The sequence below is a fragment of the Microcaecilia unicolor genome, chromosome 1 (assembly GCF_901765095.1).
Source record: "Microcaecilia unicolor chromosome 1, aMicUni1.1, whole genome shotgun sequence".
Taxonomy (NCBI): Eukaryota; Metazoa; Chordata; class Amphibia; order Gymnophiona; family Siphonopidae; genus Microcaecilia; species Microcaecilia unicolor.
In genome coordinates this window covers 301,123,815-301,140,184 of record NC_044031.1, presented here as the reverse complement: position 1 = coordinate 301,140,184, position 16,370 = coordinate 301,123,815, and the positions used below count along the sequence as shown (strand labels likewise).

The following is a 16,370-nucleotide window of genomic DNA, read 5'->3' as shown; positions in this document are numbered from 1 at the left end:
CAAAATTTGTAGCAATCTTCTTCCATCCAATCAGGATTGAATGGAAGAAGATTGCTGCAGGTGTTGACGGTAAAGATATCTGTGATTATCGATTTGTATATACTGGGATTGTTCAGTTTAACCTGGAGATGGCTGAAATAGTTGGTTTTTATATTGTTATAGTGTTTGGTTATTTATAAATGCAATGTCTGTGTTTTGCTTAGAATTACAGGTGCATTCCGAAGTTTAAGCATAGATCTTTGGTGAGAGAGAATATGTATTTTATTGTGTCTGAGCATAGATTTTATTTTTTAACTGTTTAAATACACGCTTGTGGCTGGTTTTAATTTTAGTGTATTCTCATTTTGTGATGGAGATAACATGGTTATTTTGGCACTTTTCATTTTATTTCTGAATCTTTTTTTCACATGTGCTTGGACTAGCACATTTACTTTGGCGCTTGTATTAACTGCATGTAGTATGACTAATACTGTCACTCGTGGTGCTCTCACTTTAATGATCCATACTTCTTCAGATTGATGGATGTGATTTTAATTTCACTTTATTTGTAATTTTCACAAACGAAGTTTGACCGCATATGACACGTTCTGTTGCACTTTATGTGCACATTGTATTTCTTATAGCCCTGAATCACAGAGATACAAAAATACAGAACATTGATATGTTTCCACAAGTGCACTCCTTATAACATTCACTCTTTCTAGTTTTATTGTTAATTTATTTTAACCCCTTGTTTCCCTTTTCCTCTCCCTTTTTCCTATATTTTATGTATAATAGGATTATTTTTTTTGCTCTTAGTTATTCAATTATTAATGCCAGTCTGGATTTTAATTTCTCAAGACCTCAGGTACCAGTTGGTCCTCCCCCCCCCCCTTTCTTTTTGTGCTCCCTTTTTTGTGTCCATTTGTTTTATTCTTTGTAGTCTTGGGTTGTATTAGCAATTAAGAGCACTTTATATAATCCTTTTTATTTTAAGGTTTTGGTTCTGTTAGTATTGATTTCTTTTAGTATACTTAGATGGATTTATTTATTTTTAAATGTTAGATTTTATATGAGATAGTATAACTGGTATTCTCCGAGGACAAGCAGGCTGCTTGTTCTCACTGATGGGTCGGCGTCCACGGCGACCCAGGAATGGAGATTGTTCCAGCAAAAATCAAGCAAACTTTGTGACAGGTTCCTGAGCGCGGGACAGATACACCGCGCATGTGCTGCCATCTTCCCACCTGCGCGCGTCCGTTCCCACCTCAGTTTTTCTTTTTCCGCGTGTCGGTCCCTCTCCCTCAGGCCCAGAGAAAGACTTCGGCGTTTTCGCACTCTTGTTTGCGCTTTCTTTTTGTTTCACGTCGCCTCTTTCTCTTTTTTTTCCAGTTTAAAAAAAATTACCTTATATTCTTTGTTTTTCCCCTATTTTAAATTTTCTTTTGATTTCGCGTACGTGGTTGTCTTTTTTGTGCCCCTCTGTTGGCACAATCGAACCTTTTGATTTCGCCACTGCAATTTTTCCGCTCATGTCATCAAAGCCTCCCAGCGGCTTCAAGAAGTGTGCTCAGTGCCAGCGGTCGATCTTGGGCACTGACCCGCACGTGTGGTGCATCCAGTGCCTTAGGCCCGATCATCGCCCAGATGCCTGTAAGTTGTGTCCGAGTTTGAAAAAGCGGACACAGGCGTCGAGAAGTGCTCTTCGGGACCGTCTTTTCGGAGCTCCGACTGATTCCTTGGCGTCGATATTGGCACCAGGGTTTGGCATCGACATCGGGTGCGCAGGTAATGGCTATCCGGACTTCACCACTAGCTGGGAGTAGTGAGCCGTCGAGTGGGTCTCCACCTGTCTTGAGGGCTCCTGCTGTGCAGGCCCATCGGGACCGACCACTGTCGGACCCAACCCCGAGGAGGCGTGTGGATTCCACGTCCTCCTTGTTGGTACCGAGGAGTGCCGGTGACGTGCTTCAAGCGAAGGCGAAGAAGCATAGTCATCGGTCTCCTTTGAGACATGGTACCGGGAGCTACGGGGCATCTAAGGATTCGGCACCTGAGAAGCGTCGACGCCGGGAGGGGCGCTCACCCTCCATACAAGAGGTGTCAGTGCGTAGATCTTCGGACAGCCCAGTACCGCCTCCCAGGCCTCCACAGATCTTGGCGCCGACTTCTGCACCGGCCCCAGAGCCTTCCTCGACAGCGGCTCTAGACGAGCGCATCCAAGCCCTTCTTCCAGGCCTCCTGGAAGGGCTGCTGCGTCAGCCTGACTCGGTACCGAGGGTGCTTGCGCCCTCGCTACCATCAATGGAAGCGGCAGCTGGCTCTGTGTCTGTGGGTGCGGTCCCCGACGCCGGTACCGCTTGCGGCATCGGCCTCGGCTGCCACCCAGGTTGACTCGACGTCGCTGGAGGGAGCTTCATCATCCGCCGGCATGGGAGTCGACTTCTCAGTATCGCCATAGAGGACAGCGTTCCTCAGCGTCGAGACAGGCCCGGTTTTGGACTGCAGTTAGAGAACTCTTGTCGGATACCGAGGAGGATGCCTCGTGGGATGAAGGGGAAGACCCCAGGTATTTCCCTTCCGAGGAGTCTTGTGGTCTTCCTTCTGATCCTACTCATTTACCTGAGAGGAAGCTTTCTCCACCAGAGAGTCTCACCTTCTCGTCATTTGTCCAGGAAATGTCTGTGGGCATTCCCTTCCCGGTGGTAACTGAGGATGAGCCCAGGACTGAGATGCTCAAGGTCCTTGACTATCCTTCACCACCTAAGGAGTCGTCCACGGCCCCTTTGCATAATGTCCTGAAAGAGACATTGCTTAGGAACTGGACGAAACCACTCAGTAATCCCACCATTCCCAAAAAAGCTGAGTCCCAATATCGGATTCACGGAGAACCTGAGTTGATGAGGTCCCAGTTACCTCACGACTCTATGGTTGTGGATTCCGCTCTCAAGAGAGCCAGGAGTACTAGGGATTTTGCCTTGGCGCCCCCGGGGCGAGAGTCTAGGACTCTGGACTCTTTTGGGAGGAAGGCCTATCAGTCCTCTATGCTCGTGTCCAAGATCCAATCATACCAGCTGTACACAAGCATCCATATGCGGAACAATGTTAAGCAACTGGCGAACTTGGTGGACAAGCTCCCTCCTGAGCACACCAGGCTTTTTCAGAAGGTGGTCAGGCAGCTGAAGGCGTGTCGTAAATTCCTGTCCAGGGGTGCTTACGACACTTTTGATGTTGCATCCTGATCTGCTGCTCAAGGTATAGTGATGCGCAGACTCTCATGGCTGCGTGCCTCTGACCTGGATAATCGAACCCAGCAGCGACTTGCAGATGTTCCTTGCCGGGGGGATAATATTTTTGGCGAGAAAGTCGAGCAGGTGGTAGAGCAGCTCCACCAGCGGGAAACCGCTCTCGACAAGCTCTCCCACCGGGCGCCTTCAGCATCTACCTCAACAGGTAGACGTTTTTTCTGAGGAAGAAGGACTGCTCCCTATGCTTACAATAAGCATAGGTACAATCCACCTTCCCGACAGCCTTCTCAGGCTCAGCCCCAGCGCGCTCGTTCGCGTCAACAGCGTGCCCCCAGACAGGCCCCTACAGCTCCCCAGCAAAAGCAAGGGACAGGCTTTTGACTGGCTCCAGACGAGCATAGCCTGTAGCAGGTATTCTCTGAGGACAGCAGGCTGATTGTTCTCACCAACTCGTCCACCTCCCCTTTGGAGTTGTTGTTGTTCTTTATTTGCTTTTTGATATAACTGAGGCGGGAACGGACACGCGTGAGCGGCAAGATGGCAGCGCATGCGCAGTGCGTCTGTCCCGCGCTCCGGAACCTGTCACAAAGTTTGTTTGATTTTTGCTGGAAAGATCTCCATTCCTGGGCTGCCGTGGACGCCAACCCATCAGTGAGAACAATCAGCTTGCTGGCCTCGGAGAATACCCGAATACCTGCTACAGGTAAGTATCTTCGCTTTAATGAATTACACATTTGTAATGTTCATTGTATTGTCACTTTTATTATATTTGTATATTAGTTATACAATATTTATGTATTTGACATATTATTTTAAGCTCATTAAGTACCCCATGTTACTAGAGAGATTTCTTTACTTTATTTACCTCCTTTACATATCTCTTTAGAAATTACTGTGTTATATACGTCCCCTTTTTTATATTTATCCCCTCTAAATGTGTATGGTGTAGTAAACACACATTGTTTTTTTCAGTTTGTCTTATGGGTAGGTTAGGTGTTCTATCTGTTTAGTATTTTTATTAATTTTGTACCTCATCTCATATATATCTAAGTATGGTGACTAAACAACTCACGGAATACTTGCACAAGTTTTCCATCTTACATGACTCTCAATCCGGTTTTTGATCCCTCTACAGCACTGAAACTGTATTGGTTACCCTTATGGCCAAATTTAAACAACTAATTGCTGGTGGTAAAAGCATACTTCTCCTCCAATTTGACATATCTAGCGCATTTGATATGGTTAACATGACATACTACTACATCTTGATCATTTTGGGATTGACGGAAATATACTTAGTTGGATTAAGGGTTTCCTTTCATACAGATCTTACCGGGTAAAATTGAATTCAATTCTATCATCTTCTTGGAAAGCAGCTTGCAGAGTCCCTCAAGGTTCGCCACTCTCTCCAACACTCTTCAACATAATGATGATTCCATTGGCTAACACCTTATCCAACTTTAGGTCTAAATCCGTTTATTTATGTTGATGATGTTACAATCTATATACCTTTCAGACAGGACCTAGCTGAAATCACCAATTTAATTAGGATAGGCCTGAGTACTGTGGATGCATGGGCTAACTCATTTCAATTGAAACTGAATACGGAGAAGACTCATTGCCTCATCCTATCTTCTCAGCATAATAAATATAAACCTACCACTTTAGCTATCCCCAACTACTCAGAGTCACAATTGACCGGAATCTGACCCTGGAAACCCAAGTAAATTGCACCACAAAGAAAATGTTCTTCTCGATGTGGAAACTTAAACGTATAAAACCTTTCTTTCCTCGAGATGTTTTTCGTAAATTAATGCAATCTATGGTATTAAGCCATTTAGATTACTGCAATGGAATCTATGCAGGATGCAAAGAACATCTTATTAAGAAACTTAAGACCGCCTAGAACATAGCAGCGAAGTTGATCTTTGGAAAATCTAAATTCGAATCTGCCAAGCCCCTTCGTGAAAAATTACACTGACTTCCCATTAAGGAACGTATCGCATTTAAGGTCTGTACCTTGATTCATAGGATTATTTACAGAGAAGTTCCTGAATACATGCTAGATCTGGTTGATTTGCCACCAGAAACAGTTTCAGTTTCTCCTGATCCTACCTAAATTTACATTATCCAGTCTGCAGCGGCCTAAAATACAAATCTGCCTACGCATCCAACTTCTCCTTCATAGGCACACAACTTTGGAATGCACTACCCAAAATCTTAAAATCAACTTAGAATCATCTAAATTTCAGAAACTTACTGAAGACCACCTTGTTCAAGAAGGCTTACCTTCCAGACTCAACCGAAATTACTACTTCTTGTTTTCAACAAAATTCATTGACCCTTTTATCTTGTATTATCTTATCTTTAGTGTTTTATATGATACCTCTTTGATAACTAACTTACTATTACATTGTTTAATTATACTTTTCTTAACTGTAGCCTACCTACGGTTATGTGTAAGCCACATTGAGCCTACAACTAGTGAGAAAATGTGGGGTATAAATGTGTTAAATACTTTTGTATTTATGTTTTATATTTGTTTTTATCTAGAGACTCCTGATGCAGGCATGTCAGCCCAAACACAGCTTGTGTCTAGTCTTTTAGAAGCATAATAAAGATTTACTGGCACCAGTTACTACTTTTACCTTCCTTAAACTTCCCAACAGTTGTTCTGTTTTAGTAAAAGGAAGGTGGAGAGGAAGTCAATGCACGTGCATACATGCTGCTTACTGTGCTACCGATCTAATCTGTTGCTTATATGACTTGTGCACCAGTGGCGTAGCCAAGGGTGGGCCTGAATGGGCCCTGGGCCCACCCATTTTGGGCACGGGCCCACCCAGTAGTAGCACACCTATGATGTGACTGGCAGGGATCCCCAAGCCCCACCAGCCGAAAACTCCCAACAACTGTTCTTCCTGCATAACAGCCTTCCTTCTGATGTATTCCCGCCTATGTGGAAACAGGAAGTTGCATCAGAGGGAAGACTGTGGGGCCAACATGAGCAGTGTGTATTAGTTGCTGCTCGCTGCTGGTGAAAATCTGCTATTTAAAAGGTATGCAGGGTAGGGGGGATGTTTGAGAGACTATATGACATGCAGGCAAGAGAGTGAGAAACCAAATCACTTGTAGGAGAGGGCGGAGTTCTGCCCACCCATCTTGGGCCCAGGCCCACCCAAATGTGGGTGTCTGGCTACGCCTCTGTTGTGCACAAACCTCAATGTGTGCTTCCCTCGATAAAAATGAGCAACTACAAGTATGACTCCATGAATAATTTGGTCTGTGCTAATGTTTGCTGTGTATTGTGTTCTTTTCAAGTCTCTTGCTAGAGTAATGTGCCTTGGATGTTTTACCGTACAGATTAATGTTTTATGTACTTTTCTCAGTGTGAAGTTGGTATAAGTTATTTAGCTGTATTTTCCTTCTCCCTTCTGTTTATCATAAAATGCAGTTCAGCTCCTCCTAGATAAATGTAGTGTTTTCCTTGGATGAATAATCAAGTTCCTTTCTGTTTCCATGGAATCATCTGGAATATGCCTTTTTATAAGCTGGCTGACCTAATTTCAGCTACCCACAGATCTACTAAAGCACCTTCCCCCCCCCCCCCCTTAGAGCCATGTGATCTGTAAATGGGTATGCATCTTCTCCACTGTAGCTGACAAGTTTGAACATAGCAACATAGTAAAAGACCAAGCTGTTGAGCCATTCTCTTAGCAAGATTTCCTTGCTGCATGCATGAATAAGCTTCAAACGTCTTGTGTTGATCTCCTGTTGACTGGGCAGCAAGAATATAGTTCAGCCTACCCCTGTTCTGTGACGCCTTCGGTTGGCAGAGGAGTTTCATGTGTGTGAATCTCATAACCCCCCCCCCCCCCCCCCCCCCAACACACACAATTTTTTTTGTTTGCTTTTAGGTTTTTACCATTTTTTTCTGGTTTTACAGATCACATGGGGTTTTCTAAATGTCTAATGTAAGTGCCAGAAACTAATGAAGACTGTTAGCAGTTGAAAGCATGAAATAGATAAATGTGTGCTCAGAGCAGAAGGTTAACTGCACCTTAGTCGAACCCCTGACTTTTGTATTGGATACAATATCGGGTCTTCTCCCACCCAATGGCATAGCAACACATCTCCCCCCCCCCCCCCCCCCCCCCAACAGTACCTTTTAAACGGCAGATCTTCACTGGATTCCACTGATACACACGGCTCCTGACAGCCCCACAACCTTCCCTCTGACATACTCCAATCTATATGGAAACAGGAAGTTGTCAGAGGGAAGGATGTGGGGCCAACGGGAGCAGGGAACAGTGTGTCATTGCTTGCTGCCAGCGAAGATCTGTTGTTTTAAAAGGTACATGGGCAGAGGAGGGTGGTTGATTTGAGAAACTGGATCGACTGCGAACTGGTGAGAAAGAGACTGGATCACCTGGGTTTTTTTTTGTGTGTGGGGGGGGGTTCTTCTGCCCTGGAGAGGAAGAGGCTGATTTGCTTGGGGGGGGGGGGTTCTGCCTGGGAGAGGAAGAGGCTGGATTGCTGGGGGGGGGGGTTCTGTCTGCCCGCCCACCCACTCATAATTGGGTGTCTGGCTTTGCCACTGCCCCCATCACAAATACAACTCCACTATAAATAAGGGAAAACCAACCAGGTTGTTGCACCAATGCATCATTTCCTGTTACATAACCTTCTAGCCCCTGACACAGTATCCTCCATCACAAGAGAGATATTTTTGCTCTTATAAATTTGGTATGTTAATAGCTGATCCTTGGAGGTCCAATACTTCTATAGCAGAACTAATAATGCTGGTGTTGGGGAAAGAAAAAGGTACCTCTTGCTTTTTCCCTAGGTAAGGGAAACCAAAGTGACTACAATATGAACAAAAAGCCAAGGGCCTTTTTGGAATGGTAAGAGGATAAGTGGATACTGATAGTTATGACTAAGTATTGGATCCTGGTCTGTCACCATCATCTGTTTCTAACACAGCCTGAAAAACATGCAAAAGGCTTGAAACCCATACAAGTCTGATCTCCTAATTGGTTTGAACTTGAGAGTTCATTTGTTAGGGAAGATTTCCTCCCCAGCCTGGAATTCACAATGCTCCTGATTTAAGGTTAGATTTCAGTGATATTTCCTTTTGGAAATTTCTGCTGACTCGGTTCAGTGAGATCTTTGGTTGGTCAGTAGTTCCTGGAGTTTACACCCACTTCCTGTACATGGTTCCTAACCAAGATTTTCTTTACTTTGGTTCCCCAACATTTCCTGGTCACGAACTAAAAAGGTAGACTAGGATAAAATGGCTTAGTTTTAGTGGAATAGCCATGAGTGTGCCTGGATAGGCAGAGACCCTACCCAGCAGCAGGTTAGCCTTGCTGTTACTGGCACAGATCCCAGTGCGTCCTTCCTAAGGTGGCGATTCCATGCGGCATCAGGAGCCTTAGACTTCTGGTTGCCTGACCTGTTTTTCGATACCTTGCAGCATTTTCCGTCTTAAGCTCCCGAATGCACTCACAGCATTTCCACCTCGCAGCATTCTGTGCCTTTAGCTACCTTGGGGCTATTCCGGCATGGACAATTGCCCTACAGATTATTTTGCGCTGTACTTTGGGCCACTGTTGCCTTGTGGCTTAGAGTAGGTGCTGGGTAGGATGCCCCCTGGTGCCTGGCAGGTTTCAGCCTTCTGTTTTTTGCTGCTGATCAGTGGAAGACAGTTTGTTGCGCCATCACCAGCCTCTTCATGGCCACTGATCCAGGACCCTCCTGTTGGGGGGATACGTAGGCTGCATGACCTCGCTACCCACTGCATACGGTCAGGTTCTTACTGCCTCGAGTGCCTTCTCTCCACTGGGCAGGCAGCATAGTTGTACCTTTTTGATTCTACAAGCACTCCTTCACTGTGTCAGTCTCCGGCATTTCCTGTGGCCGTTGGTCAACCTTTGCCTCACAGTGACAGCTTCAGCTCAGTGCACTGCTACAGCTGCTTGACTGGCTTGTGGCTCTATGGTATCAGCAGAATTCACCTCTCTTCATGGCTGATTAGCTTTTTCTGTTGGTACATGTGGAGTGTGGCTCCATCACTGTCGCGTAGCTTAACAACATAGTAAATGACAGATAAACCTGTACGGTCCAACCAGTTTGCCCAACAAGATAAACTTATATATGTTGCATGTGATACTTCATATGTATACCTGATGTGATTTGTCCTTGTCCTTTTCAGGGCATAGATTATAGAAGTCTGTTCGGCACTGTTCTTGTTCTAAAATTTATGCAGTTGTCATCGAAGCCCCTGAAAAGCTCCACTCCAGCCCATCCAAGTCTATTCAGCCACGATCCAAGCACAGACTGTAGAAGTCTGCCCACTATTGGCTTTGTTTTCCAATTACCGGTGTTGCTGCCTAATCTCCGCTAAGCTTCTTTGGATCCATTTGTTCTAAACAGGATTCCTTTGTCCCTCGCATTTTTGAATTCCATTACCGTTTGCATCTTCACCACCTCCTGCTGGAGGGCATTCCAGGTATCTACCACCCTCTCGGTGAAAAAATACTTCCTGACATTTGAGTCAGCCCCCTTTTAATTTCAGTTCATGTCCTGTAGTTCTACTGTCTTCCCGTGTCTGGAAAATGTTTGTTTGCAGATTAATACCTTTGAAATATTTGAACCTCTGTATCTTATCACCCCTGTTTCTCCTTTTTTCCAGGGTGTACATGTTCAGATCAGCAAGTCTCTCCTTGTATGTCTTGTTACACAAACCCCATACCGTTTTCATTGCTTTTCTTTGAACAGCTGTGTCTTTTTACATCCTTAGCAAGATATGGCCTCCAAAACTGAACACAGTGCTTCAAGTGGGGCCTCACCAATGACTTGTACAGGGTCATCAGCGCCTCCTTTCTTCTGCTGGTTATACCCCACTCTGTGCAGCCTAGCATCCTTCTGGCCGTAGTCACCAACTTGTCACATTGTTTCGTCACCTTGAGTTCCTCGGACACCAGACACCCATCACCCCAAGGTCCCTGTCCTTAGCCAAGCTTACCAATCTTTCCCATCCTATCTGGTGCATCTCTTTTGGATTTCTTCACCCCAAGTGCATCACTCTGCACTTCTTGGCATTAAATTTTAACTAACCACAGCTAAAATCTCTGAGGTACCAAATAAAATCTGGTTTCTAAACAGTAATAAAATATAACTACATCAAGAAACTGCTTTCTAACTTTTTATATATATATTTCTTGCCAAAATCTCCTCCCTTCCTGAGGAAACCACCCACCTCAAACTCCAACCAATCAGTTTTGAGAACCCGCTATATAAAGACAAGCAGCAGACTACTACTACTACTTACCATTTCTATAACGCTACTAGACGTATGCAGCGCTGTACACTTGAGCATGAAGAGAGACAGTCCCTGCTCGACAGAGCTTACAATCTAATTAGGACAGACAGGACAAGCAGACCTCACAGTATGCCATAAAGAAAACCACAGCATAATGGCTGAAACTTTGATTCCACTTACAGGGACGAGGAAGGCTTGGGCTATCCAGAAACCAAAATAATTATGACACCAGCTATGGAAGCCTAAGAGAATATATATATACTTATTACTTTGTTATAATCTCTAATTTAAATTACAAATTCTGAGTAAACGTTTGTGCATTAGCCTGAGGCAGGTGGCACCCTGGGGGTCATGCAGGCTAAGTATCACTATTACTACTAACATTTCTATAGCAGTACTAGATGTATGCAGCGCTGTATACTGAACATGTAAGAGACAGTCCCTGCTCGACAGATCTTACAATCTAATGAAGACAGACAAATAAGGGAATTACTTAAGGTGGGAATGATAAAACAGACATGGGTACTAAACAAGTGTGAATAGGAGTTAGGAGTTAAAAGCAACTTCAAAAAGGTGGGCTTTTATTTATTTATTTGTTTGTTTGTTACATTTGTATCCCACATTTCCCCACCTATTTGTAGGCTCAATGTGGCTTACATAGTACCGGAGAGAACAAATACAAAGTGATGTAGTGGTAAAATAAAGTTCATGTGGCATAGCCACATTAGGGAAACATACAATGGAAGAGTTGTTTTGTCCATTACGTACTTTAGGTTTGTTGTGTTGCAGGGATCATGCATTTAAGTTTGAAGACTTGAAAACGGCCAGAGATTAAGCTTAAAGTACTCACTCAGGAAGTCTATTCCAGGCGAATGGTGCAGCAAGATAAAAGGAATGGAGTCTGGAGTTGGCAGTGGAGGAGAAGGGGTACAGATAAGAGAGATTTACCCGATGAACGGAAGCCTCTGAGTATTGAATAGAACCCAAATCAATAGCTAATCTCTGCCGCAGAGTGGAGAGCTGATGTCGCCATTTAATGCTGTTACCAAACAAACTCCTTGCTGATTTATACTTTGTATGATTTAAACTTGTTACCAGCAGATATGATTTAAACTTGTTACCAGCAGGTATGACTAGAGTATAGGACAACACAAAGATTTTCATTTTGCAGCATGATTGTTATGGTTGAAGGTTCCCTTGAAGATAATTTGACTTTTTGTGGTTTTTGTTTCTTAGCAGTAGAGAATAAAATGGAAATGCTCGTGTATATCATGTGCCTTATGGAACTGAACATGTTTTAAGAAATCATTTGAATGGTCTTCCAACATGATCATTTTTCACCCCTTCATAAGCAGCAATACACATGCCGTTGTGTCTTTGGAGACACAAGTTGTCTTGTGCCGTTACCAAGGTTTTTTGTACACTCCAGGGTCAGTTTGTACCTTTCTTTTCCAGTTTGTACCTTTCTTTGCCTGTTTGTACAGCTTGTCCTTTCTGTTCTGCCCTCCAGCTCTTTGCCATACTAATGAAGAGTTGGTGTGAAATGCCATCCATGCATTTCATACTCATAATTTATTATAGGGGACAGCAGGGGAGCTGGCAGGCCAAGTTCAGAGGTGATGAGTAAAAAACCTTATGGGTTAATCATGCTATAGGCCAGTTGACTTAGACAAACTGTTCTTGTTCTCTTCCTGTCTCCAGCTTTGTAGAAAGCTCTGAGATTTTTCTTGTGCCAATTTATGCTGTGTGTCAAGTACTAGCAGCGTAAGATTCCCAGTACACACAGGCTCTTCTGAACCTCCGTTAGAAGCAGCAGGATCTCTCAGTGCATGACTTTCAGACCCTCATTTGCAGACCTAAGCTTTTTTTTGGGTAGGCCTGTGCTCTGGGTTTCCTGTCTCATCTGCTTCCCTGCAGGCTGTGCCTAGCTTTCCTGTGCTCAGTTCACAGTCCTGCTTTCACCTGACTTCTCTTTTTCTTGGCTGGCGGCAGTGCCATATAGTATTAATTTGTATTGTACTTTTATTGGGTTATTAATTTTTTTATTTTTTTTCTCTGTGCTCCACCTTGAGCTCCTGCTGGTTAAGTGAAATAGAAATGCTGCATTAAATTCAAATTTAAAAAAGTTTAGAGAGGGATAGCATTTAATTAAGGGTCCTATTTACTGAGCGTTTCCCCTTAGATAGAAAATAAGTGTGACAAGGCGGTGGCCGTAGCTAGAAGGTTGTTAGGCTGTATAAAGAGAGGTGTGACCAGCAGAAGAAAGGGGGTGTTGATGCCCCTGTATAAGTCGTTGGTGAGGCCCCACCTGGAGTATTGTGTTCAGTTTTGGAGGCTGTATCTTGTTAAGGATGTAAAAAGAATTGAAGCGGTGCAAAGAAAAGCTACGAGAATGGTATGGTATTTGCGTTACAAGATGTATGAGGAGAGACTTGCTGAACTAAACATGTATACTCTGGAGGAAAGGAGAAACAGGGGTGATATGATACAGACGTTCAGATATTTGAAAGGTATTAATTCGCAAACGAACCTTTTCCGGAGATGGGAAGGTGGTAGAACGAGAGGACATGAAATGAGATTGAAGGGGGGCAGACTCAAGAAAAATGTCAGGAAGTATTTTTTCACGGAGAGAGTAGTGGATGCTTGGAATGCCCTCCCGCGGGAGGTGGTGGAAATGAAAACAGTAACGGAATTCAAACATGCGTGGGATAAGCATAAAGGAATCCTTTGCCGAAGGAATGGATCCTCAGGAGCTTAGTCAAGATCGGGAGGCAGGGCTGGTGGTTGGGAGGCGGGGATAGGGCTGGGCAAACTTATACGGTCTGTACCAGAGCCGGTGATGGGAAGCGGGACTGGTGGTTGGGAGGCGGGGATAGTGCTGGACAGACTTGTACGGTCTGTGCCAGAGCCGGTGGTTGGGAGGCAGGGCTGGTGGTAGGGAGGTGAGGATAGTGCTGGGCAGACTTATGCGGTCTGTGCCCTGAAGAGCACAGGTACAAATCAAAGTAGGGTATACACAAAAAGCAGCAAATATGAGTTATCTTGTTGGGCAGACTGGATGGACCGTGCAGGTCTTTTTCTACCGTCATCTACTATGTTACTATGTTACTATGTATCTTGCAGTAAAATGGATTCCTAAAGAACTGAGGTATAGTCAGAGATTTTGTAAGACTGACTCTTCCCTTTTCTCCAGCACTTGCTATTGATAAGTGTCCTTTCACTATCCGCAGGTCATAGTGGCAGCCAGGCTTGAGGAAAGATAAGTAGAAAAGGTACTAGCTGAGATGCAAAGTGGGATGAGGAGAGCTGTGGCAGAAGAAACTTGATTTCAAACATGCTAAGCTGCTAGAATTGTTGGGTTATCCTGGAGTAGACCCATAAAGGCAGTGAGAAAGGAATGGTGGACAGAAATCGAAGGAAAAATTTGAAATATATACACATGCAAAACTAGAGGGGTGGGAGCCAGGGTGTGAAGCATATGTGATAAAAAAAAGGTAACAGCTTTTACATTTAGACTAACTTAAAATATTATTGACTAGCTTTCAGGAGTTAGTTCATTAAAAAGGATTGGAGTAGCCTCCTAGTGATTAGAGCACCAAGCTGACAATCAGGGCAGCCAGATTTAAATCCTTCTGCTTCTTCTCTTCTTGATCAAGTCACTTAAACCTCCATTACTTCAGGTACAAACTTAGGGCCATTTTACAAAGTGGCGGTAGGGCTACTGCGTGGGTAGTGTGCGCAGAATCAGCACTACTATGGGGCGCCCCACAGTATTTGAGTTCAGTGCATACTGTTTTCCTCACTAGAAAATAACTTTTATTTTCTAGGACAAGGGAGTAAGTGTCCCAGCGGTAATTGAGCAGCATGGTCACATTGCCACTCACTGTCTGATTACTGCATGAGTAGCACATGAACCCTTACTGCCTACTAAGTAGGAGGGAGTAAGGGCTCAGGCAGTAATGGCAGAAATAGAATTTCGTCCATTTTAGAGCCACTCTGAAAACTGGTCAGAGTTTGCGGGAAACCCATGCACTAAAACTACCACCAGCAACATTTTAGCATAGCTTAGTAAAAGGACTCCTTAGATTGTGAGCCTTCTGTGGACAGAAAAATACTTACTGTACCTGAATGACTCATCTTGAGTTACTACTGAAAAGGTGAGAGCTAAATGTAAATAAAACCTATCCGTTGTTTGGGCATGACCACAGGAGACATAGGATACTAACAGTCCTCACAGTACTTTACAAAAAGATTCTGCTGTGCCAATTGTGGAAGATGAAAGATGGGAGAGGTTGTAATGAAAGATCACTCATACTAGCCTTAACAGCTGAACTTTTGTTTGTTTCAGCCTGAGATGTCTTAATGCCTCCGCTAACAAATTGGAAACCCTTCCTCCCGCCTCGCTCTCGGAGGAAACACACAGTGTATTACAAGAGTTGTATGTGACCAACAACAACCTCACAGACAAGTGCGTGCCACTGCTAACGGGTCACCCACATCTGAAGATCTTGCATATGGCCTACAACCGCCTGCAGACGTTTCCAGCAAGGTCAGGAGCTTTCTCATCCTTCCCTCGTCTTTTGCAAGGAAGCATAATCATGTCAGAGTATTTCTCTATCACCTTCTCTAAATAAAGTCCAATCCAAATTGCATTACACAGAGTAAATAGCAATACATACGAGAAATTAAAGTACATCAAAGTATACATCATAAAAATAAAAAAAATATAAGTAACAAGAAAATTTCCTAAATGTCGTGCCGTATACATTTGAAGTGAGAACAATCTGTTTCAATATTTTTTGACATAACACTGCTTAAAAAAATCTTTAAAAAACAAGAGAATGAGACATAACTTTTTTATGAGGTCCAACAATTTTCTTCTCCTTTTTTGAGCTTGCAGTTGAGGGCTAGTCTAGAGACAACTTTTTAGAAGGGTTATTTTTATTAGTTTCTTTGAAAAAAATGGATATACTTCTAATTTGAGAACAATTTTTTTCCCTTAGTGAATTACAAAGTTTAAAAACATAATAAAATACATGACAAAATCAGACAGCTACAAAAGGAAATAAAACCCAATTGTACCATTAATTCATTAACATGTATTCTTTATTTCCTTGTCATCAAGCAGATGAAGCCATTACGTATGGGTTATGTCCATCAACCAGCAGGGGAGATAGAGAGCACTCAAACTTTCACAGTGCCCTCTTGGCCAGCTAGCTCCACTGCCTCTTCAGTATTCTCTATCTCCCTTAGCAGGGTGGCTGCAGCTTGTTCGAGCTCCAGAAAAATCTGCCGGGAGGTGGTTCCTGGCTTGCCAGTTGTTAACCGGGGTGTTGGAGGCTATAGCAGCTTCACTTTAAAGGCACATAGGTTAGCCCTTTCCCTGCCTTACCCATACCTCTGTGGATGTGGACATATTGCCTTGTTTTCCCTGTCCTTACCCACCAACAGTGGTTGCAACCATATAGGTTCGCCCTTTCCCTGCCATTCCCACTCATCTGAGTCTCCGGAGTCTTCAATACCTCTGCTTTCCTCACAGCTTAAAAAAAAAAAAGTTGCGTCGCGTTTTTAAACGCAGAGACGCTGGAACAGAGGTTTTTGACCTGATTTTCAGCAGGATCGTAGTTGTACACTAGATCCTTTGAGGTAAGAGTGTTTTCCAACTCCTCCGGGGTGGGCCTGCGATCGGGGCGATTTTGGCGCGAAACCGCCATTTTGGATTTTACCGCCGTTTTTCGGCGATGGCTGCGGACAATGTAAAGCGCTGTTCCACTTGTGGCAAGCGCAAATCAGCAGGGCTCTGTAAATCGTGCTGTATTGGC

General features: G+C 44.0%; 1 protein-coding gene across 1 annotated transcript in view; it reads left to right on the top strand.

The window, feature by feature from the left end:
* Window positions 1-16,370, top strand: part of PHLPP1 (PH domain and leucine rich repeat protein phosphatase 1) — a 588,343-nt gene that overhangs the window by 477,119 nt on the left and 94,854 nt on the right. The window contains exon 11 of the mRNA XM_030207564.1: window positions 14,897-15,097. Coding sequence (XP_030063424.1) covers window positions 14,897-15,097 — 201 coding nt within the window. The remainder of the gene's footprint in view (window positions 1-14,896; window positions 15,098-16,370) is intronic.